This window comes from Equus caballus, chromosome 11, assembly GCF_041296265.1.
Source record: "Equus caballus isolate H_3958 breed thoroughbred chromosome 11, TB-T2T, whole genome shotgun sequence".
Classification (NCBI taxonomy): Eukaryota; Metazoa; Chordata; class Mammalia; order Perissodactyla; family Equidae; genus Equus; species Equus caballus.
The window spans coordinates 2,893,704-2,918,294 of NC_091694.1; the positions used below are offsets into that span (position 1 = coordinate 2,893,704).

A 24,591-nucleotide genomic window follows, 5' to 3' on the forward strand; every position below is an offset into this window, starting at 1 on the left:
TAGACCAGCTGTAGGCACGGGTTGGAGAGACGTGGCAGTTTCCCACACGGACCAGGTGTGTTGTCCACTGGCCCACGCCCTCGCCCTTTCCCTCAGTACAAGCTCATGGCTCCCTTCGCGTCGTCCCTGCATGCGGGAACGCAGGCGGTGATTCACAGATCTTTTAAAAAGTCACAGCAACTTTGGTTTCCAGCGTCAGCCACTGAATTTGTGCTGCATTGAGGTTGTTCCCTCCTTTAAGCCACGTGGATGTGGGCACTGCCCAGGACTGCCAGCTGCCCGCGGGGCTGAGAATGCTAGCAGGTCTCCCGCCCTCAGTGGAACAGGCCCGCTGTGGCTAAAGAACTCGCTAAGGGTCTGCTGAGCGAGCAGAACAGAACGCCCGATTCCTGGGAGGCCTCTCAGCCTATCACTGGCTAGGGTAGGAATAAAAATACTGGCCGCCAGTTCTCCGGTACCTTCTGCGTCCCCACCATGGGTCAGCCAGATGCTCTGAGATGCTGATGGAGACGCACAGCTGTGCAGGCAGCCTGCCTGCTAATTGGGGGCTTAGCCATTCATTCAGCAGGCATGTGGGCACTGTCTGGGGGCCGTGTGGTGGGTGCTTAGTGGGTGTTTCTGCAGCCGGGCCCGGCAGATGTCCCTCTTACCTCGCTCACTGCTTTCCTGAGGATCCGAGTGTCCTCGGCCTGGGCACAGTACTGAGCCTCAAACAGGGCGATTTGTTCCTCCAGCTGGTTGGCTCGAGTGGTGAGCTGGTCCACGTGCAGGTCCTGGGTAAAGAAACAGCATGCCTGCACCTCAAGGCCGATTCTCCATCAACCCCTGACCGAGCCCTCAGGCTGGCCACCGGTGTCTGGGCTGCAGTATTCACACAAGAGGCAAAACTAAGCGCCTTCTGGAAAACCAAAAGTCTAGGCATAGTTAAATGTGGGTCAGATTCCCGGAATACCTGCTTCTTCTTCTCTATCTCGGCCCGCACCAGCTCCACTTCTGACTTCTTCACGACTTGCTTCATCACGAGGATGTCATCACGCACGTCCTGGTTGATGTTCTGTGTGTAGAAGAGATGCAGAGCCAGGTTCTCCAACTCAGCTTGCAGTGCCGCCACTGGGGGAGAAAGAAGGCTGTTCCATCATCACACATGCCTCTTCGCTTGGCCTGAAACCCCGGGAGAGGCGGGAAACCGCACCCCTCCTGCCTTCATAGGGTGAGACTGGGAAACTGCCTCTAAACTACAAAGACCCAGACTTTGCCATCAAAGACCTTACAGTCTAATTGGAGAGACCAAAATATATGTCATCTACGCCCACAGATTGCAACAAGCTGCTCCGTTTCCCACCACATCCTGGAGATCGTCCCTCCGTCTAAGGAAACACTGAAATAGTGCCTGGTTCTACGGCCGCCTGTTCATTTTGCAGAGTTCCTACCACTTAGGGGCTAGCAGTCCTAGGCAGAGTCCTCAGTCCCCGGGGAGGAATCCAGAGCCTGAAGCTCCCCTGAAGCCCCCTGGACCGAAATGGCTGTGTGGGGGCTGCAGGCCTGAGGACCAACGCTGTCCGTGTGGCCAGCCCTGCGGGGTGGCACTTGCCACTCCCGACTCGGCAGCGGAGAACGGATTTTTGTCCACGCGCTCAGAGGAGACCACACCCTGAAGAACGGATTCCTTCTGACAAAACTCACACGAGACTGATTAATAAAGCTAGACTAATTTATTTAGGGGGCTAGGCCGTAGTCAGTCATCGGTCACTTGCGCAGAGCGTTCCTTTCTCAGTGGACAGAGCCAAACAGAAGGTGGATTTACAGACCAAAAGGCTGCTGGGGCAACGTGAGTGTTCTTGAGGGAAATACCCTAAACTAGAAAAAAAAAAGTTTTGCATCCAAGATGACTGTACAAATTCTAACGCTAGAGAATTGAGCTCCTGTGTGGGTGAGAGTTATGGGGGAGGGGAGAGGAGTGGAAGCCGGAAAATGAGGCAGGAGGTTGTGTAGAAAGACGGGTGGCAGGGTGGCCAGGGGTGGGCACTGTGTTTGGAGAGAGGGCCTTCAAGGAGACAATTAGGTTTAACTGCAGTCATCAGGGGGGCCTGACCCAGTCTGACCGGTGTCCTGATGAGAAGAGATCAGAACACAGATGTGCACACAGAAGGGCGACCACGTGAGGACGCAGGGAGGAGACGCCACCTACACACCAAGGAGCGAGGCCTCGGGAGGACCCAGCCCTGCCTGCGCCTCGATCTGGGACCTCCAGCCTCCAGAATCGTGAGAAACAAACTTCTCCTGTTGAAGCTGCCGGTCTGCGCCCTTTGCGTGGAGCCCGAGCTGACTGTGCACCTGTCACCCAAGGGTGCGGGAACCCAGCCACACTTCCCCAACAGCACTAAGTTCAGCCCCTCTTTTCTGCTTCGCTGGTTGGTAACTAAAAGTCACTATCTCAGATATTCTTCTTAATTTGCATTCTGTTAATATTAGCGACATTAAACCTATTTTCACAGTGTTAATGACCAGTGCTCTTTTCCCTTCTCCAATCGCCTGCTCGTCATCGGCCAGGCTTCTCCTGGGAGAGTCGTCTTCCACTGATTGGCTTCTAACAGCTCTTTATGGAATACAGACAGGGCGGGCAGAATTTAAAATCGGCTCCCATGACCCTTGCCCCTAGTGTTACTTTTGGGATTATGTTACCTTATAGGGCAAAAGGGAAGTTATCAGGTGGGCCTGACCTAAGCAGGTGAACCCTTTAAAAGCAGAGTTTTCTCTGGCTGGTGGCAAAAGAAGAAGTCAGAGAGATTTAGAGGGTGAATGGGATTCAACAGGGAGGAAATTCTCCGTTGCTGGCTTGAAGATGGAGGGGGCCACTTGGCAGGGAATGTGGGTGGCCTTCAGGAGCTGAGAGGGGCCCTGGCTGACAGCTGGTGAGGAAGCGAGACCACAGTCCTACAGCTGGAAGGAGATGAATTTTGCCAACAAAATGAACGTGGAAGTGGATTTTCCCAAGATCTTCCCGAGAGAACTCAGTTAACTAACACCTGAGCCCAGCTTTGTGCTGCCCCATGCCAGACTTCTGACTTACCAAACTGAGCAAGTGTACAAACGGGGGTTGTTTTAGCCCCGACATTTGCGGTAACTTGTTACGCAGCAATGGAAAACTGAAACAGAAGGTATGGACGTTGTCACGGACGTTTCAGGGATGCCCCCCACCATTTGTGTTTGTCTTTCATCTTTATTAGCCTTCTTGACGGGTAAGTTTTCCTTTTCTCCCCAAAGCCCCAGTGCATGTATATCCCGGTTCTAAGTCCTAGTTCTTCTGTGTGAGCCGCTGTCACAGCATGGCTACTGACAGACGGTGGTGTGGTTCCGTGACCAGGAAGAGAACCCGGGCTGCTGAGGCGATGAGTGCCGAACTTCAACCACGAGGCCGTCAGGGCTGGCTCCTGACAGGCAGGTTTTGTGTTTTTACATGGTCAAATCTATCCAGTTCCTCCTCTCTGCCCTCCATACGTCACGTCAGGCTCACAAAGTTCTTCCTCACCCCAAGATCATAAAAAAAAAATCTTACATATTCTTCTATGGCTTCTGTGATTTTCTTAAACCTTTACTGTACCTGGAACTTATTTTTTTGTGTAGTGTGAAATAAGGATCTAAGCATTTATTTCCAGATGGCCAAATGATCAAAAAATATTGAGTGATTTAAAAAATGCTACCTGCCCATTTATGTAATTTGCAGCAAATAGCTAAATTCCTGAGTGACTTTCTTGGAACTCTCTGCTCTGCTCCATCCATCTGTTTATCCACGTTCCTTCCAGCACCGTGTTGTTTTAATTGCCACAGATTGATACTGTGTTTTGATACTCGATAGGACAATTTCCTTCCTTATCCTTCCTTTTCAAAATTTTCTTGGATAGTCTCATGCATTTAGTCTTCCAAATGAACTTTAAAATCAATTTGTCAAGAATGGAGAGCTTTTTGTGTATTGCTATGGAATAATCGCCAGCATACACTGATAAGTGAAAGAAAGCAGGGAACAGAGCAGTGGGTATAACTTGCAGCTACTTGTGTAAAAAATAGAGAAAAAAATATATATATACACACCCCTTTGTATGTTTCTTTTATATGCAAAAATATCATTAAATGAATGCACAAGAACCAATGATACGGGGTGCCTCTGTGGAGGGTGGGGGGAAGCCGGAGGCTGGAGACTGCACTCCTGATTTCTTGGATTTTAAATTATTACTTTTTGAAAATGAGTAAGTAAATAACCATGTTAAATAAAGTTTAAGTGCACCCAAAACATCCCATTGTGGATTTTAACTGGAATTGCCTGGAACTACTTACTAATTTGGAGAGAAATGACACTTTTATATTGTGTCTTTCCATCAGTAACGTGGGAGCTCCATTTATTTAAACCTATTTTGGGTCTTTTAGGAAAACTTTATTGTTTTTCTTCAGAAAGGGTTACTCACTTCTTGTTAGATTTATTCCTAAGTATTTTAGGATTGTTACAGCCATTATGGATGAGATTTTTTAAAAATTACAACTCCTAACTGGCTATTACTGGCATAGGAAAAAACTATTGACATGGTATTCAGCTACTTTATGGATTTCTTACTGTTTCTATTAGCTTTCTTCATCAGTGACCTTGAATCTTCTAGGCAAACAATCACATCATTGGTAGAGAATGAGAATTTCATCATTTCACATCCAAAATCTGTACCTCTTTTATTTTTCCTGTTTTCTCGCATTGCTGGAACCTCCAAAACAATGCCACTGTGATGCCAGCAGGCACCCTTGGCTCTCTTGGTTTTAACTGTAACCTCTCCAGTGCTTTCCACTGAGTAAATTTCTCTTGTTAGTTTCTGATCAATACTTACAAAGAACTTTCCTTCTATCCTAGTTTAGGATGGACGATGAGTTTTATCAAACATCCATTCAGCATTTGCCCAGGAAATCTTTTTTTCTCTCTCTTTCAACTTTTGAATATAATGCATTAAATTATTAGGTTTCTTGGGGCTGGCCCGGTGGTGCATCGGTTAAGATTGCACATTCCGCTTCGGCGGCCCAGGGTTCGCCAGTTCAGATCCCAGGTGTGGACATGGCACTGCTTGGCAAGTGATGCTGTGGCAGGCATCCCACATATAAAGTGGAGGAAGATGGGCACAGATGTTAGCTCAGGGCCAGTCTTCCTCAGCAAAAAGAGGAGGATTGACAGCAGACGTTAACTCAGGACTGATCTTCCTCAAAAAAATAAATAAACAAAATAATAAAATAAATAAATTAATAGGTTTCCTGATTTCAAATTATTCCTGAATTCCAGAAGTAAGCCCTTCTTGACTATGAGGTATTTCTTTTCTTTTCTTTTCTTTCTTTTTTTTTTTTGGTGAGGAAGATTGCTGCTAAGCTGACATCTGTGGCGGTCTTCCTCTATTTTGTATTTGGGACGCCACCACAGTGTGGCTTGATGAGCCATGTGTAGTTCTTCGCTAGGGATCCAAACCCATGAACCCCAAGCCGCTCGAGCGGAGTGCATGAGCCTCACTACTACACCACAGGGCTGGCCCTGGGGTATTTTTCTTTTAATATATTGCCAAACTCAATTTGTTAATGTTTCACTACGATTTCCACACCTCGTAAGTGGGACTGCTTTACAGTTTTCTGTGCTTGTGCGCTGTCAGCCTCTGTGGTAAGGATTGTACTGGGCGTTGTAACAAGCCTGGGAGGAATCTCCCCGAGTTTCCACCCCCTGGCAGGTTGAGTAACAAAGAGTGTCTGTCCCTTTCAGGGTTAGCAGGACTCTTCCTTAACACCTTCAAAGACTGCTACTTTTTTAGGGAAAATAGATTTTTGACATTTTAAATTTCTTCAGTGATGAAATCAGTACAGTGCATAGCTTTCTGGAAATACAAAATAATTTTTCTGACTTGTCCTCATTCCCAAGGGTTGTTACTTATGTTATACCCTTTTTGTTCTCTGTTGCACATACCAGAAGTTTATTGAAATTACCGGTCATTTCAGAAAATAAGTATTTTTATCGATGAGGTCAACTCATTTTCCATTTTTTATTTTACCAGTTTCTGCTCTTTAACTTTATTAATTTCCTCTTCCTACTTCTTTTGGTTTATTTGCCCTTTTATCGCTTCTTGAACACAATGTTTTATTTTCATTCTTGTTAATGAAAATATAAATAAAGTTCCGAGAGGTCCTGGTTTACCTGAGGCCCTTTGGCGGCACCCGGAAGTCTTCACACGTAGACGCTTTCTGTCATTAATTCCGAAATCGTGTGTAACCTCGTGCAGACTGGACTCTTTTTCATCTTTCTCCCTTAAACTCTGGAAGCAGCACTACACTGTCATTTATATTTAAGATCTGTGATTCTCAGCCTGGGCTGCACATTAGAATCACGTGGAAGGCTTAAAAAAAAAAGAAAGAGAGAGAGAAAACAGATGATGCCTGGTCCTTCCCAGAATGAATAAACTGGGACTCTGGGCTGGGCGGGGTCGCAGGGGCTTGGCGCTCTCCCTGGGTCCCTGCAAGGGGCAGCGGGTTGAGACCACGACTGACGAGCTGCCCTGGGCTAGTCGCGCTCTCCTCCTGCCGGAATCTGGTTTTGCCCTGCCTATAAGCCGGTAGCATTTGTTCCCATACCTTTGGAATTTAAGCATTTCGCCAGCTGTGTCTGGGCGTGTTTAGTCTTTCTTCCAGCCCTCTGGCCTCCGTGAGTCTTTATATCTGAAGATTTGTCTTTCTTGAACTCAGGCAAGTGTTTCCCTCTGCTGTCATTGGTTAATGCCCCTAATCTCCTGGAATTTCCATCTTATGGATATTGGCTTCCCCACAACTATGGTCCACGTCTTTTATCTCCTTTTCAAAATGTCCATCGCTTTGGGTTTTTGCTCTGAATTCTGGGGAGAATTCCTCAAACTGGGTTTTCAGTTCACAAGTTCAATTTTTAGTAGTACTGATTTGTCTATTTAGCGCCCTTTTTTGGGGATGATGATTATTTATTGTAATTCCAAGTATCCGTTTTCCTAACACTGCTCTCATCTACTGATGTGCTATTCTCTGAAGCCTCCTGCCGAGCATCACCTGGTGCACTCTCACGCACTCCTCTGTTTTTGGAATCAGGCTGGTGTCTGGAGGTGTCTGCTCTGTCTGTCCAGCCCGTCCGTCTCCTCTTAGTCTGGAGACGGCCACTGATGACTCACATTTCGATGTGAAGGTTTAGTGACAGCTGGGCCTCCCCTCCCTCCCAGGCGAGCCAGGCGATCGTGGACATTCTCCAGTGGCAAAACCCATGTTTCCCCTAAGGGGCAGTGCAGTGGCAGCCCCCGTGGCAGGGCTGGGACCGCCCGCTGGGAAGGGAGAACCAGTGCCTTAGATGGAATCCTTGCTTGGCTGAACAGCTTCTGCTCCTGCTCTCTGGTGACCTCCAGAAAGGACACAAAGTCCACGTAGATGTTCCCATCTTTCCAGAAGCCCATTGCACTGAGCCTCTGCTGAGGGGCGCTAGCGGGCACTCACTGCTTGTGTGTGTGTGTGTGTGTGTGTGTGAGGCGTGTGGCCTGTGTCCTCTTTCAGGTTGGTCTAAATTCTGCTGTATCTGCAGGATGGGCTCCTTATTGTTTTGGCGTGAACATGTGTCCTTCTCTTTTTGGTATTTTCTGTTACTTTGGTGGTAATAGGGGAGGGGCGCTTGATAAGCGAGCCCCTAGCCTGGCTCCATCAATCCAGGCCCTCTCCTGCATTTCTCAGGGTCCAAAACGCTTCTTTTCAGCCACAGCCGGGATATCCGTGTGATTCTGTTTTCTTCTCCATTCCTTTAGGTGATTCCCCCCCGTTATCACGGTCACGCAGAGCTGATAAAGTTGGAAACGTGAAAAACCATAACGACTAAAAGAAATCCGCAGCAGACGCGGAGCCACTGTTCCCTGTGAGCTACAACCCGCGCCCAGAGTGTGTGGGAGTGTCGCTTCAGCAGTAAGAGCGCAGCACGTGTCACAAGCCCACTGTCCCATCTGGTCCAAAGCCACTCGGGCTCCCCTTAATCTGTGCACAGCCCCAGGCCGCCTGACTCCCCGGCCACGGGGCCCCACCCTGCTCCAGGCTTTGTGCTTCGGCCAGGCCTCCCCCATCCGTTCCCACTTGTTTAAAGCCCGCCCCTTCGGCTCTGCCCTCGCCTCCGGACACGCAGCCTTGAGACCTGCGCAGCCGGCCAGGCCCTGCCGCTTTTGACTTTTGTACCCCGACGATGCTCCGTTTCAGCGTTTGCTGCTTTGCCGAATTAGGCGTGTTTTAAGACATGTATGCTTTCCATCCCTAAGTAGCCTGGGAACCCCCCGGGCCACGAACACATCTTGCTTTTCTCGAGGCCCCGGACTGCACGCGGAGCCGCTTTACGCTTTTTGCGCACGGAGCCGCCTTACGCTTTTTGCGCTCGTCGTTGGCGGCCGCGCAGGTCTTGGCGTAGAGCGTGCGCACGTCCCGCAGCTCCTCCTCCTTCTGCCGCCTCGCGCACGCGGCGATCGAGTGGCGGTCGTGGGTCTTCTCCAGCTGCATCTGCAGGCGGGCCAGGTGCTGCTGCACCCCGTAGAGATCCACCCCCAGCTCCTGCCGCTGGACTCGGCTTTGCTTGGTGGCCACGCTCTGCACCGGAGAGAGAAGCTGGGTCACGGGCTGTGGGCACGCAGCCGGGTGGAGGGCCGGACGGCGAACTCACCAGCTCTTGAAGTTCCAGCTTCAGTTTTCCTATCTGTCGGTTAAGGTAGTTCTTCAGGGCAGCCTGGAATCTTATCATCAGGGGCTAAAACAAAAAAAAAGTACCCCGGGTCACTCTCCTGCCCATCCAGGGCTTAGCCTAAGTTGCCACAGCTTTCCCTCGGTGGGCCAGAAATGACTTCCACGCTGGGTGCTGCCCACTTCTGCCCGGATTCTGACTCTGGAATCCACAAATTAAAAGCACTGGAGACCTAGTGCGTATTTTGGCACAGTGGCAGAGTGAGCTGAGCAGTGGTCCCAGTTCAACCCCCAGGGCCGGAGCGGGAGATGAGCGGTGCCTGGGAGGCCAGGAGCAGGGTGAGCGCCCGGCCCCTTTGTCCAGAGCAGCTCCGGGTCCTTCGCACAGCACCGGGAGCAAGGTGACTTTCCAAATGGGTTTATCTAGTCAAGATTTGCCTTCCCTGCTGGCCAGAGGGGTGGGCGAAGGAACTCACAACCTGGTTGGTACACTCACGGCCAGTGCTCTCAGTGGGGGTGATTTTTGCCCGCACTCAACATCTGGCAACGCCTGGAGACATTTTTGGCTGTCACAGCTAAGGGTGGGGGAGGGGGGACACGGTTGCTACTGGCATCTAGTGCACGGAGGCCAGGGACACTGACCAGTATCCCACGGTGCCCATGACGGCCCTCATCACAAAGAATGTTAGCAGCACTGTGGTTGAGAAACCCTGGCTTTGAGTGTATGAACCTAAAAGAAGAATATGCTTTACAAAGCAGCAGGCCAAGACCGTGCAGATAAACTGTCCAGTGAGCGGGTGAGATGGGGGCACAGCGTCTGAGGGGTGCGGAGTGGGCCATGGAGGCCGAGGGCAGAGCAGGGCCTCTCGGTCACTCCTCCTCTGTGTAGGGCAAAAGCAAAACCTCAGGATAGTTGCTTACGTGGTCTGGGTCCAAAACCACCAGTTGGGATCTGTCCTCTTCGGCCTCGTCACTTCCCTCGGACTCCATTCTCTCCATGGCCTCTTCCTCCGCCATGCTTAACTGCTGGATCCTGCCCAGGAACGTGGGCGAGGCTCTGTCCCCAGGGTGGGCATCGTACTCCTCTGGAGGGACGGCTGGGGGACACAGCGAACATCATTGAGGCGTTAGTAGGTGGTTAATAACACCCCTCTGGGGGAGTCGTCAGGCAAGGCTGGTTTCCAGCCTCACACAACGTGATGGAAAAGAGGAACGACAAGCGTCCAATGGTTAGGGTTCAGAAGTGCCGCTCACAGCATCTCCTCTTCATGACCACATTTAAAAGAGCAGAGGGAAATCTGTTTTGTAGATCCTTTTTTATACATAGTGAAGAGAAAGGTGGCTTCTTACGGATAGACTAGATTGGTTTTTTTAAAAATGGGGAACAGCTGGTAAGATTGAAAGACATGAAATAGTAGTGAGGGTCTAGTTTCAGCTTGTCTGTCCCCTGAGCGGGAGAGGTCCAGTTCTGTTTTTAACTCAGTTCGAGCTGTGCTGGCTTCATGTTGCCTGTGAGTGAGTGACACAGACTCTGTTAGGTGGATCATCCGTGCACATGTATTGCAAAATGAGAAATGTCCCTATCTGCTTTCCCATGTATGGGATACGGAAGCCAGCTAAACTCAGGGCTGTGCCTGGAAAGCCTTTGAAACTCAGCAAACAGACGCCCGTTGCGGTCTGCTCGACGTGTCGCTGAGCTCCTCTCTGAGATCAGGAGGCGGAGAGAAGTGGCAGTCAGAGTCCGTGGGTTGGGGCACCAGCAGGACTCGGTCAAGGCCTGGTTCTGCCACTTACTCAGATGCGTTACTTAATAACTCTTGGGCTTTATGTAAAATGGAGAACTGTTCCTACCCATCGGTTAGTTTAAGGATTAAATGAGATGAAACAGAGTAAGTGCTCCATAAATGTTATCTATCTCTGTTAATATTATTTTTATCTTTAGGCTCACAGCCAAATAGGAAACGAGGTAACAGGCGGTGAGTGAGTGGTGTCCCTGGCACAGAGGGGATGCGAAGTGGCTCATCTCATGGACAGGACAGCCTCGGTGAGTGCCGTGGTACCTGGCTCCTGGGCAAAGGACCCCTCCTGGGGCGGGAGCAGCTCGTCAAAGTCAGAGGATGCGATGCTGCTCCCTTGGCTCAGTCGGAGGCGGTTTCGCGCCACAAGAGGAGAGACCTTGTGTTGGGAGCTTCCACGGGATTTCCCCTAGAGCAAGAACAACCGGACCTGAGTCAATGAGGGCTGAACCAGGACTGAGAAGTTACTCGAGTTTGATTCGTTACAGTGTTGAAAATTCAACATAATTGTTCAAGCAATAGAAAATCATTTGGATGTAAAGATTATTTGGCTTTTGCAAATGGTCAAAATAGGAAACATCTACCCCCCCCCCCCGCCCCCACCACCAGGAATCCAGGAGTGGTCTGTGCCTGTCTAGGTCTACAGTGAAGTGGAAATGCTGAGGCATGGGCCTGTGTTGGACGTGGGTCTCTGTGCTCCCAAATGCTGATCTCCCCGAGGATGGTAATCAACATCTCTGAGCATCCTCTTTCTAAAAGGATGCCAGAAAGCCTCAGCCCGGGGTGAGGGACTCCCAAGAGGGCTGTTTCTTCTCTTCTTTCAGGTTTGGGGACGTTTTGATAAGCAAATATTTTCCCTTGATAAAAACGCCTGGCTCCATTTTAGCTTTAAAAGAGACTTTTGCAATTATTATTGCTGACAATGATTATTGCTGATGATGAACTGGTGAATATTAGTAACAAGGGACAATGACCCTGCACAATGACCCTGAGAGGCAGCTGCTAGTCATTTCTGGCATCTGTAGGAGAAGCGCCGCACGGAGGCTGAAGACGCTGCCTAAGGTTCGCACAGCCGGCTAACGGCAGGTTCAAAGTCGGGCTGTTTAGTCCCCACCTCATGCTCTTTCTAACGCTACTTCCTCAGATGATGCTGACTCTGTAAATGGTTTCTGAGACATCCAGAACCATCTTGACGTGAATAGGGGCCCAGAGGCAAAAGTCCACCTCCGAGGGGTCCCAGGAAGGGCTTCTCGTAACGAGAAGGCGCTGAGGCGTCTGTACAGCCGCTGGACGCAGCGGCCCCCACCCCACGATTCCTATTTCTCCTGAAGACTGGGCAGCAGCTGGGAGGGAGGGAAATAGGGTTTGTCTCTGCCCTTGTGGTTGGCAAATTTGGAAACTGTTTCCCAGTAAATTTTCTAGAAACTAGACCCAAGGAAGGACACGGTGCTTATAGCTCAACAAGTGGCCTACCCTTGAGAGCTCCTGGTTATCTTGCAAGGTGAGAAACTGTTTATTCTGTTGTTGCTGTTGAATTCTTAAAAGTGGTTTTGGTCATGTATTTGTCATTGTAATCATACAGCTTAATTAGGGCTCATCGAATGTCAGAGCATGTTACTCTCCAGTTATTAACCCTTTTAGTTTCACGGGGCGAGGAGAGATCATTGCTTTGTGGTTCAGAACGGTGGCTTCAGAGCAAGAGGGACCTGCCATCACAGCCGCGTGACTCTGGGCAAGGAGGTCCCTTCCCCCCTCAGTTTCCTCATCTGTCAGCAGGGACCATAATAGTCCCCACCTCACAGGGTTGTTGTCAGGATTCCCTGAGACAATACCCCTCAAAGCATAGAAGTGTCCAGCCCAGAGTTGATGATGGAGAAATGGAATGTGTTCTCTTCTGGCCCCGCCCTGCCCCTTGCTTGCCTTCCAGAACAGTTCAAACCTAAAGCCGGCAGGTGGGGCTGGCCTAATGCGGGGGGGGGGATGAGGAGGGCGGGCTCCAGGGCTGTCCCCGTGGGGGCTCATCACAGCACAGGCGTCAGGGCCAGGCTTGCTGAGGAGAGGTCCCCGCAGAGGACTGCCTGGCGCAGAGAGTCAGGGTCCAGACATCTGGGGGCTGGCCTGGGTGGGGCTGGCCCAACAGGGTGACGAGGGTGTGCACAGTCAGGGTGGCCCAGTGTGGGGTGTCCAAGCCCAGGCAGGGTGTGGAGAGTCCGCCTCGGGATGGGGAAGTGCAGTGAAGGGCACATCCGGGGGACTGATCAAATTAGTAAGTCTGTCAAGGAGAGCAGGGACTCGGCTCACTGTTGGAAAAAGGAGTTACAAACACGGAAGGGGCCAGAACTAGGAGGAGGCCCTTGAGTGGTGGATTTGTGTTAGAGAGGTGTTGGTGTGAGCTATGTACGTGTCTGTGTGTGGTGTATGTGCGTATGGGGGGGGTGTGTGAGTGATGTGTGTGCATATGGTGTGGTGTGTGGCATGTGGTGCGTGTGGGGTGTGTGTGCATAATACTGAGAAGGCCTGGGGACAGTGACATTCCGGTGGCAATGAGAATACCTAAGCACCCAAATCTTGACTTCTAAATTCTATTTTCCATGAAAAGAAATGGGGATCCCAGAGGAATGTCTCACTCTAAGGCTAGGGCCGTCTCTGCCAGAGACCAAGAAAGCGCTCGAAGGATGACAGCAGTTAAAAAAGAAGAAGAATGTGGGCGTGTGAGAAGGAAACGAAGGCCAATTTAAATGGGCTCTCACTGGCCAAATTGGGGACAATTTGAGCATCAATAGAAATACTGATAGCAGTCGGTTATAACCCAGCAAATGAAATGGGGAACGGTGAGTCCGTGCAGATATAAATACGTAATTGAACACATTGAAAGTTCTCTGAGGGATGGGACGTTTACATAGTTTCAAAGTATCTCCCCATGTTTATCTCAGAATGCGGTTGTTTTAACATCTGAAAATCAGTTAATGTAACCACCCAATTAATAAACGAAAAACGAAAAAACATGCCATCATCTAATAGACACAGAACAATCTTTTGACAAAATCCAGCATCCTTTCATGATAAAAAGAAGTACTCAACCAACAAGGGTAGAAGGGAACTTCCTCCACCTGACACAGGGCATCTCTAAAACCCCACAGCTGCCATCACCCTCAGAGTGAGAGGCTGAGAGCTGTCCCCTGAGACCAGAACAAGACAAGGATGCCCGCTCTCGCCACTTCTATTCAACGTAGTGCTGGAGCTTCTAGCCAGTGAAGTGAGGCAAGGAAGAGAAACAAGAGGCATCCAGATGGGAAAGGGAGAAGTTAAACTGCTCTTCCTTGCAGACAACATGATCACCTTTGTGAAAAAGCCTATGGATTCTACAAAAACAGCTACTGCACCTAACGAGGGCATTTAGCGATGCTGCGGAATATAAGATCAATGTACAGCAATCAACTGCATTTCTATGTACTAGCAACAAACTATTGGAAACCATTTACCGTGGCATCAAAAAATGCAAAATGGTTAGGGATAAATCTGACAAAAGTCGTGCAATACCCGTATGCACTGCTGAGAGAAAGAAGTTCTAAAAAAAGGGTGGTAATCTGTTGTGATTTTTTTTCTCACATGAAATAAATATTCACTTTGGTATCTTAAACAAAAAAACCCTCCTTCCCACACAATTCCTCTTAAATGCAAAGGGGTGAAGGGTAACTTCACGTGCAGCAGGCTGGCACTTTCTGGACAGGTGATCCATGCCCACCTCGTCAGTAATGGGACAAGCCCAATGGTGCACCATCCGATAGGATGCAAGGAGAGCACAGCATCCTTCTGTGACATCCCTGCCAAGGGACCACGACCCAAACTGCACCATGAGGAAACACCTGGCAAAGCCACACTGAGGGACATTCTACAAAATAGTTTGGTCTGTGATCTTTGAAAGCATCAAGGTCATCAAAGTCAAGGAAAGATGAAGACTAAAGAGACGTAACTGCTGAAGGCAACAGGAGATTCCGAACCGGACCTCTGCTGTAAAAGACATTATTGGGACATTTGATGAATGAGGACTGAGGACTGTTTAGTAATATCATGCAATTTCCTGATTTTGATAGTCACGTTGTGGTTGTTTGTGGGAACACGGAAGCGCTGGCAGGCAGTGGTGCAACAGACGGGCAGCGCACTTTTTAATGCTTAAAAAAAAATAAAAAGTTCTTATCATACTTCACTTTTTCTATAAGTCTGTGCTTGCTTAAAAGTGAACAACGAAAGTTCTATGAATGTGACCATTGTCATTATTATCTAGGACTGCCCTGTCCAGTGTGGTAGCCACTAGCCACAGGTGGTTATATAAATGGAAATAATTAGAATCTTAAAAATTTAAAAATCCAGTTCCCCATCTGCCTGGCCACATTTCAGGTGCTCTCCAGCCACATGTGACTATGGCTACCGTATTGGACAGATGAAGAGCATTTCCACCCTCATGGGATGTTTTATTGGACAGCACTGCTCCAGAGCGGGGAAACCTGGATGCCCTGACATGGAATGCTCCCAACCTCTGGAGGGTCTGAAACTCTTGACATTTGGCAATGGATCCAGAGACCTAAGTCTGCTAAGAAATTCTAGTAAGGATTGTGATCTGTGTTTAGAGTGGACCCTGAGTTCCTCACGTAGGCTGACAAACCCCATGGCAGTAAAACACTTGCGTAGCACAGACCTCAGGCCACTCACCCGTTTGCTAACCCTCCGTCGAGAAGCACCCTGGCCCGTTTGCTCAGGTGAACCTAAGACTTGCTCGGATGGCTCTGTGGAGATGACGCTCGCTCCTCTGGATTCTGATGGCTGGGGTGCCTCTCTGTCTTCAAGTCCAGCTTCCCGCCTTGCTCCCTCTTGCTGCACTTCCACAGGACTGACTCCTGGAGAAGTCACATCTGTAGCACTGGCCTTTCCGTGAGGGAATGTGCCTTCCTCATCCGACTCGAAATCCTCTTCAAATTCGAAATCCTCTTCCGTTTCCACTTCCTCTTCAGTTTCGACTTCCTCATTGGTTTCGACTTCCCCTTCCATTTCCATTTCTCCATCATTTGCGATTTCCCCCTCAGAATGCTCTGTAGCACCAACAGCTTCCTCATTTTTCTGGTCACTGCTCTTCTCTATTGGTGGTACCTGTAGTCGTGTGGCAGGAAAAAAAATCAGGAAACAAAGTCTAGAGGTTCTTGTGAGGTTTTATTCTTCATAGTGTAATCATATGGCTGTTTCCGGCTACATCTGCACATTTCTGAACGTCACTAAGAGATTATGTTTCATGCTTTATCTACTCTCTCTCTGTCTTTTGGTAATTGTTTTGCATCCTTCACTTGAGGAAATGAGTTTCGAAAAACTCAGCTCAATCTAAGAATAGGATAGCCCTGACGTTTCTGACTAGCTGTCAACACTCTAGAAAGGGGTGGAAGGAAACTGAGTTTCTCTGCAGCTGGATTGAGTCTGTTCCAGCGCAAGGTAACAGGGTCAGCACACAGTCTTCTTGAGCAAGTCCTGACTCTCTTTAATTGCTAGTAAATACAAGCCCAGAATAGTTCACCCCACAGGGACCTTTACCCCGTCGCCTTCATCCTTCTGGTTCTCCACTCCTTCAGAAGCCACGTCTCCTTCCAGGTGAGACCTGGGTGCAGAGAAACAATTTAACAATTTCAAATAATAGTCTTCTTTTTCCTGGCATTGATCATCTCCTGAACGTCTGTATCTATTTATTTACTTGTTAACTATCTGCCTCCCCTCTAGGCTGTCGGCCACAACTTAGTCACGTTTGTCACTAACCACAGTGCCACATCATGCCTATCATGAGAGTGCCACAGGAGAGTTGTTCCATGACTGAATGAATGAGAAATACAATTATTGAAGCATTAAAGGGACAGCACAAGTAGATTATGCCAGAAAAGTCACCTTAAATACACTTGTGTCTGTGACAAAACTGGGGAAAAGAAATAGAAAGTAAGAGAAAATTGCGTAAAAAGGACTTTAAAATAGTTTCTATCCTTTTAAACCAAGCATCAGTGAGCAGAGGCCTGGTGTCAGGATCTTAACCTAACTACCATTTATCTGTGCACTCAGGACATTCACCGTGGGGCTGCCCTGGTCCACAGTCTGCCATCCCCAAGCCTGTTGCGGGGGGGGGGGGGGGGGGTATCCGCCCTTCCAGGAGGGAGGCGGGGGCTGGGCTGGTCTCTCTCTCACAGCGTCAAGGTGGGACCGCATCCCGCAGACCCCAGCCCTGCAGAGACCCCTGCTCTGGGCTCCGCAGCAGGGAAGGCCAAGCATAGTGGTTGCCATGGTTACTGCGGGGCGAGCCCGTCCCGGGTTTCAGAGAGTGGAGCGCCTGAAGCCAAGGAAGGAGGGAGGGTGCGAGAAAGGACAAAGGGACGGGAGGTGAGAAGGAAGCGGGGGCACGCAGGGGGTGGGGGGCGGCCTGGGAGAGCAGGAAAGGTCCAGAGAGTGGGGCTGGAAGGGGCAGAGGCAGGAGGAAAGGAGCATGGAGGGGAAGGGGCGCCGAGGAGGCTATGGAAAAGGTCAGGTGTGGGGGCCGCTCTGAGACCCGCGGTCCCCCGGCCTGGCTTACCCGCCCTCCTGGCCACCGGGCTCCGCCATCTCCTGTTGCTAGGCGACGTCGTCAACATCCGGCGAGCCGGGACCAGGCGCGAGGAGGGGGGGCGGCCTGGGCGCGCGGCCTTTGTGCCGCTTACGTGCACGAGCAACACACAACACCTAAATATGTAAATATAGTAAAGCGTAAATACGTATTTTCTCCATCTCTATCTCCAAGTCCGAGCTCTACCCCGCCTGGCTCAGTTTCTGTAAAGTGACAACCAAGTAAAAGTGTGTCCAGCCGGGCAACTCCGATGCCCCAGGGGACCGCGCCAGGCACCCAGGAACATAGGACAGCTAAGTGCCCCAGGGTGGCAGGCGGAGGTGGGGGCGCGAGGGGCTCCAGAGCCGGCTGCACCTTCGGGGGGCCGGGACCCCCGCCTGGCGCCCGCCCATCCGTCTCCAGACATCGGGCGCTCGGCGCCCCCTCCGCCGGGGTCCTGCCAAGAATCCTTGGCGGAGGAGGGATGCCCAGTGGCCTTCTGGTGGGTGTCGTTCCCTTCCTACCCCAAATATGAAAGATACAAATGCAGAGGGGGGACGGAGAGGGCGAGCGCGCACGTGGAGTGTCCAGGGCGGAGTCCCGGGGCCAGGGTGCCCGGCGGCGGCGAGGCCGGGAATTGGGGCGGCCGGGGTGGGGGTGGGGGTGGTGGTGCTGGAGCCCTGTGCCCGGAGGTTGGAAGGCGGCTCGGGCAGGGCCGGGGGCCAGATTGGACAGGGAGCTGGGGCCAGGCTGAGTCGGTGTGGGGGTCAGTGCCAGGGCCGGGGAGCGGGCCTGACGGGCCATGGCCGGGCCGGGCCGGGCAGGGCCGGGTTGGGCCGGGTTGGGTCTCGCGGGGCGGGCCGGGCGCTGGGTTGGGCCGGGCCGGGCCGGGGCGGGCCGGGGGGCGGGCTGGGGGCCGGGCCTGGCCGCGCGTCCCCGCCCCGCCGCGCCTCACTGGCTGCGGCAGCGGCGGCGGTGGCGGCGGCCCCCGGAGCCGGCGCGAATCCGGCCCCGGCTGCGGGACCCGGGTGGGTATCAGGGCCTGGCCGGGGGCCGTGTGGGCGCGGTCTAAGGGCCCGCGGGGGACCGGGGGCGCCCCTCGGCGGGGACGGGGCAGGGGCGCGGGGCGCGTGGGCCTGCAGCCGCGGGGCCCGGGAGGGGCCGGGCCGGCCGCAGCCCGGAGAGGTGCGGGCCCCGGAGGGAGCGGGCGGCGGGGAGCACCCCAGATCCCGCCGGGAGCACCCCGGGGACCCCCGGGCCGGGCCGGAAGTGGGCCTAATTCGGGGAGACTGCGTCCCCGGCTGTGCGGAGCCGCGGACCGGAGCACTTGCGGTCTTTGTCTGGCTGGATCGTCCGAGCGCGCGAAGGCGAACTTGCCGGCGCCGCCGCCGCCGCCGCCGCCGCGGCCCCCGGAGTGCGCTTTCCTCCCCGGCAGCGCGCGCTCTTGGCGTCCGGGGCCCTCGGGTTGGGTGGTCTGGCTGTTTAAGAACCGCATGTCGGGAAACTCACTTCCTCTGGGCCCGGGCTCTTCCCCCTTATCTTTTACTTAAAAAAAAAAAAGGGGAAAGAAAGAAAAAATAGGCAATTTAACATTGCTAAATATAACCTAAGGAACCTTGCCAGCAGCCGGTGAGTCTTGAAATCCTGTTATTCCCACACTCGGAAGTTGGTGCGTATGTTGGCCACAATCTAGTGCAGATTCTGTTCAGAAATAGAAAACGACACAATACGTCCTCTTTCCCCCTCACGAAGTTTGTGTTACTGCCGCATCCAGTTCACGGGAGAAGCTGGCTGGCTGGCCAGCCCCTGGGGCGGGTCCTGGGGATCTCTCTTTACCTGAAGCCACCAGTTCTTTCATCTGCGAAGAAGAGGGAAATGGTTCTCAAAAATGGCCCTGTGATGGAGCGTATGATCAAAGGGCGGTTGGCAAAGGCCTGGATTTGAGAATTCCTTTCCGAATCTGTCACTGATTGATTACAGGACTTTGAAAAATCTGTGTATTAGTTTTAGAAGCTCCTTGTTAGAAACATTAACGTTTCACTGATTAGTGAATATTAAACACTTTGAAGAACTGTGAAAGCTCTTGCAAGGAGAGGATTATTAAAGTGAGGAAAGCCTTTTAGTAGTAACCGTGAAGTTCCCTAACGGCGTCCGTCCGTGCTTGTATGGAGGCCCTGTCGTACACTGAGGGCAGTTGCTGTGTTTTCTGCAGCATATGTTGGTTTGTGGAGTGTTTATGGTGAGCAGAGTCTCAGAATATGGCTAAAGAAAATTCCTATCAGTGGAATTTTTAAACCCTCCGGCAAGGATGGTGGCTTCTGGTTATCACGCATGAGTTCATTTATCCCACAAAACAAACCCATAAAGTCAGGACTGAGGTTATCTCCATTTTACGGATGGGAACACTGAGGCTTAGAGAAGTAACTTCCCCAAGTTCACGCAGCTGGGAGGGACAGAGCTAGAGGCCTCGGCCCAGGATACTCCAGCTCCAAAAACCCACTGAGCCACACTGCCTCCCCTCTTGTGACTAGCCTCTGTCATTCTCATGCATGCACTCTCCCTGCCCCGCTTTCTGCAGACAAGACAGCGCAATTCACTCTGCCAAGTAATTCATAAAAGTGCAAGGGAGTGCGGAGTCAGCCATGTCACCACTGGCTGCTGACATTGGTTCATGCCAGTCTCTTAGGAGCCTCCTAGGCATCCGTGGAAAGGCACTGGAGGAGACAACCATGGGTTGGCAGGACCTCCCTGCGCCTGGGCTGGTCTCAGCCCCGGGTTTTGGGTAGGTCAGTGTGGTGGTTAAAAACATGGCCTTCAAAGTAGGCTGCTGAGTTCAATACCAACCCTGCTACATATTACTGACAATTCCTCTTGCCTTAGTTTATCCATCTGTAAAATGGAGTAACACTGCCTCAAAGGTCTGTTGCGACGATTATCTAAAGCACCTCGCACCTGGCACATGCTAAGTGCTCGTTATTATTATTATTAATGACCATCATTTGGATTTTTCACATTTAACTAGACTGGTGAAAACATTTTGGTTTTGGTTTTTGGTTCCTTGTATGTGTGGTCCATCAGGTGGAAAGCTGATCATAAGCAGAAGTGGAATTCTCCCTGTGGGTCTGTGTACCCTCTTTGTGAATTTGCAGGGGACTGGGTCCCTGCAGGCTGTTCCAAGGACCAGGGCAACCAGGTTGCCTGGCAACAAATTTCAAGTAGAGATTTTAGCTTGTCCCGCCTACCTGGCTGAGGGACCCTGATTTTTTTCACAGGCTGAGTCCTCTCTTGTAAGACTAGTTACTTAGTTTCCTACAGCGTGACAGTGTGGGGAGGATGGCTGCTCGGTCGGGAAGCCATTGCAGCAGCAGAGGTCGATTTTATTGGTGCATGTTGTGGTTCATTGGTGTACAATGTATCTTATTGGTGTGCACTGTATTGTACATCGTTCTATTGTATTTGTGTTACATCGAGGAACAAACACTGATGAAGCCAGTGCACAGAAAAGAGGGCACAAGTCTACACTCTTTTTACCCCCTCCAAAATTTGGGGAAATGGTGTAGGAAATCTTTTCCCGTTCACTTCAGTGGTGATGTTTTTTTCTGCTGTTGACCCCCTGTGCGTCCCTCGAGCGCCTGGTCTTGCCTCTCCAATCAATCTGCTTTGATGGGTTGTCTGATGACATCTGATCTGAAGCAAGTCCTTTGCTCTATCTTCTGAACTTAGATAGCCATCCTCAAAGAAGGAGAGAAATTTAAGTTTGATGTCTGCCTGCAGCTGCTTCACTTGTGTGGCCAGCACAAGGAAAGGAATGGGAAGAAACCCACTGTCCGCTCGGAACGGCATGCCCTCCGCTGGCTGAGCCCTGGGTGGTGAGTCTGTCCAGGTCTTTAAATTTAAAGTTTGCAATGAGCAATCTGTATGGACCTACCTGATGGCAGATACAGAGACGTGGCAGTACCTTTTCCGTGCTCTTTCTGGATTGGCCACTGTAGAAACCACCATAATACGGGTGCGCCCCGAGCCTGTGTCCGCGCTAGCTAGCACGCTTTGGTTTATGTGCTGGTTTTCCACATGGAGTGACCCTGAGTTCAATAATCTGATAAATTGGTCATTACACTCTCCAGCATTCTGGAATCGGGGCAAAGGGCATGCTTAAAAGATGTCATTTGACACCCTTTCACTTTTCAATTTCTGTAACTAAAATGCTTTCCCTAAGCAAGATCGATTGTGTTGCATTTCAGAGGTGTCGTCAATACGTTTTGCCCTGGTTTGAGTTTTGTTTTGTGGAGGCTTAGCTACTCCTCTGCCACCGACAGCGAGAAGCTCTGCATGTCACAGCACAGGCAGGATGTAGATAGAAGTGGGGTGGTCCTTGGCCACTTCGGGGTCGGTGGTTGGTTTCCTGGCTGGATTTGCACGTTTCTTTGCATTTGGGTTCAGTCCCTTCTCTGTCCCCGTCCCGCTCATCTTTAAGTCAGGTTTCGTCTCCCAGACCCTATTTCCTCGGCTCTTTAGGGGGGAAGATAGTATTTTGGCATTTGCTGTCCAGGGGTCCAAACAGCAGATGGTTTCTCCCTGGAGAGGCAGAGGTTCTGGGGTTTTCCAGGGAGCAGGTGGTCATCGAAGTGACAACTGAAAGAGGAAAGTCACAGCTAGGCAGGCCACCAGAGCTCCTCGTGCCCTCGTTTAACTGTCTTGTCCAGTTATAGCCTCTCAAAGGCCCTTTCTCCTGTGGCAATTGGTCCAAGGCTCCAGCACTTGGGTTGATGCCCTAAACTTGGTTCTTCGTTTTAAATTCACGTGGATTATCTTGTCCTCCCTTCTACGCAGAGTCCCTGCCCACTGCAGCCCTTTCTTGGGCCACAGTCTTTTCCATGTGATCCTGAATGTCATTTCTGTGCAGGAAATCCATTTCTCTTCTGCAATAATCCCATAACTTGAAGTTAAATGCAATCGAGAGAAGGGTCGTATCAGCCCACAGGTGTGTCTCATTGGGATGGTAGGATGAAGGAGACGCAAATTCCCCAACCCGTGCCCCCCAAGAAACAGTCTTCCTGATCTGCCTGCAGCATTTACATCACCCTTTGAACCTTGAAGCCATGGGTTCCCCAAAAGACCGTGAGGCACGTGCCTGGTTCTGGGAAGGCAGAGGGAGCGGGGCCTCATCCGAGGTGTGCTGGCAGCAGATGTTTTATGGGAGGAAAACGATGCTTGTTTGCTTGTGTCTGGCTCGTGTTTAATATGGCAACGCCTTGTCCCTGCTCTTTGTTGACTGGGCTTCGAGGGCAAGATGAACCGGTTTCTGTGGCCACGTGGCAGGTGACCAGAGCTCAGGGCGTTTTGCTCCTGAGCAGTCTGACAGTGACAAGGTCAGGGGAATAATCACCTGTGGGCTTCATCCCACGACATGTCCCCCCAAGTGTCCAGTAGCCACCACTCCCCACCTGCCGCCCCCCCCACCCCCCCCCCCCCCCCGCAGTGAGCAGCTGTCACGATGGGCATAGGCTGCATCCCTCAGGTGTGTGGGAACTGCAGGTGCACCCTGGCCCCAAGGCAGGCGCAGCACAGAGCACTGAATGGGAGAAGTCGGGACGGGCCTCTCTCCTAGGGGCTCCGGGCCGCCCCATTTCTTTTGTCTTCCTAGGAAGATTCTGTAAGAGATGTTTGCATCTTTGCTCCTATTTGTTTTCCTGTTTGGGAATTGATGGAGCCCTTTATACCAGGGCAGCAAACCAAGGCTTTAGGCTGAGGAATCCACCCCAGGGCAGGCGCTGGTCCGTGAGCCTGCAGCCTTCCTCGCCCAGACTTGCTGCCGCCACGGGGACGTCGAGGCCCAGGTTCTCTCCTCTCCTGGTTCTGGGCCCAGGTTCTCATCATGTTGCTTAAAGCGTAGTCACTCTGGTGGGAGTTTGACGGTCAGTGGGTGAGTAGACGGAAAGCTTCTGCTGGAGTTAGAAGTCAGCTCTTTACGGCATGCTTGGCATGGTGTGGTTGGCAGAAGAATGGTCCCCAAAGGTGTCCACGTCCGTGTTCCTCAATCCTGGGAACCTGTGAAATGTTAGGTCCCATGGCAAAGGGGATTAAAGTTGCAGATGGAATTAAGGTTGCTAATCAGCTGACCTAGAGATGGGGAGGCTGTCCTGGATTCTCCTGGGGGTCCGGTGTCATCACAGGGACCTTAAAAGTGGAAGAAGGAGGCAGAGAGTCAGCGTCAGAGTGATGTGATGTGAGAGAGACCTGATGCACCATTGCTGGCTTTGGATGACAAAGGGGCCGCGAGCCAAGGAATGCGGCAGGCTCTGGAAGCTGGAAAGGCAGGAAAACAGACTCCGCGGAGCCTCCAGAAGGAGACAGCCCAGCCAACACCTTGAGTTTGGCCGAGTGAGGCCCAGGTCGGACTTCTGACCTCTAGAACTGTGAGAGGATGCAGCTGTGTGTTTAAGCTGCTAATTTGTAACGATTGGTTACAGCAGCTGCAGGAAACTGATGCACGTGGCATGGAAGTGCTTTCCGAGGGAAGTGAGAGGAGAGACTTGTGTCTTTCGTGTCATTTCTTAATCCAGGTTGGCTCATTTCTGGCTTTTCAGTGACTGTGCCTCTCTCAATCCAGGACTCTCTTTCCTCGGGTATAAACCACCAAACCGTGGGGAACAAATTTTGGGTAATAGGTGTCTTACCTTCATCCCTGTAAATATCAGCTGGAGGAGAGCCCCACCCCACCACCGCCGGGGCGTTACAAAAGCTGCAGCTGCCTCTGGGCCAAGTGTCAGTGGTCAAGTGGCTCCTCGAGGACAGAAGGAACATGTGGGGTTAACGACAGGCCTGCTGCTGTCTTCTGGCTCCAACCCAGCAGCAGGGCCAGCTCTGAACCAGGTTGCAAAATAAGAAATCTTCTCTCCCTTCCCAGCCCCCTCGCCTCCCTCTCACCCCTACCCCATCTCTTGGGGCTTCTGTGGTTTCCGACATCTTTCCTCTGCAGGCAGCTCCCCATCCTCCAGCTGCCTCAAAGCCCCTCTCCTTCTGGACAGAGTAGGCTGCCTTTATCCCCAGTTTAACTAGCCCCTGCCAGCTGCAGATGGCCGAGAATCCGTCTTCTCAAAGGTCTTCTAATTCTCACAGGGTTGCAGGTTAAAGGGGAAGAATGACTTCCTAGTGGGGGAGTTTCTGCAGAGAGAGGTTTGTTTTATGAGCATGTGTGTGTTTTGAGGGGAGGCCAAGTTGTTCTTTCCGTTCGAATTGCTCAATAGCCTGTTCTGCAAAAATCTCGCCCTACCTAGAGGTCACTGATGGCTCAGAGAGCACAAAATTCAACTTGTAATCGGGCCTCAATCAGACGGTTAAGAACCAACATTGGCACTTTTACTGTATATCTTTTAAAATCATTGCCTTTTTTCTGGGACACCTCAGCTGACGCACATTCTAGATCTTGGCCTTACTCCATCTCTGTATTCCTGGTGCCAACTG

The 24,591-nt window shown here is 51.3% G+C and overlaps 2 protein-coding genes across 11 annotated transcripts in view; one reads left to right on the forward strand and one right to left on the reverse strand.

The window, feature by feature from the left end:
- CCDC40 (coiled-coil domain 40 molecular ruler complex subunit) overlaps nt 1-18,611 on the reverse strand; it is a 48,502-nt gene extending 29,891 nt beyond the window's left edge. Inside the window, exons 1-10 of one of the 2 annotated variants that reach the window (XM_070226816.1) lie at nt 18,505-18,611; nt 17,119-17,264; nt 16,101-16,164; nt 15,234-15,668; nt 10,788-10,932; nt 9,649-9,824; nt 8,711-8,794; nt 8,418-8,637; nt 953-1,110; nt 651-773 (exon numbers count right to left, since the gene is read on the reverse strand). In XM_070226816.1, coding sequence (XP_070082917.1) covers nt 651-773; nt 953-1,110; nt 8,418-8,637; nt 8,711-8,794; nt 9,649-9,824; nt 10,788-10,932; nt 15,234-15,668; nt 16,101-16,164; nt 17,119-17,147 — 1,434 coding nt within the window. In that variant the 5' untranslated portion in view covers nt 17,148-17,264; nt 18,505-18,611. Of the gene's footprint in view, nt 1-650; nt 774-952; nt 1,111-8,417; nt 8,638-8,710; nt 8,795-9,648; nt 9,825-10,787; nt 10,933-15,233; nt 15,669-16,100; nt 16,165-17,118; nt 17,265-17,705; nt 17,956-18,504 lie in introns of those variants that run through there. The other variant, XM_023651866.2, reaches the window with a different exon arrangement.
- Nucleotides 18,064-24,591, forward strand: part of TBC1D16 (TBC1 domain family member 16) — an 81,562-nt gene continuing 75,034 nt past the window's right edge. For 4 of the 9 annotated variants that reach the window (XM_070226820.1, XM_023651876.2, XM_070226822.1 and 1 more), the window contains exon 1: nt 18,071-18,155. The gene's annotated coding sequence lies outside the window, so the exon portion shown is untranslated. Of the gene's footprint in view, nt 18,156-20,850; nt 20,997-24,591 lie in introns of all 9 variants that reach the window. The other 5 variants (XM_070226818.1, XM_070226821.1, XM_070226819.1 and 2 more) reach the window with 3 other exon arrangements.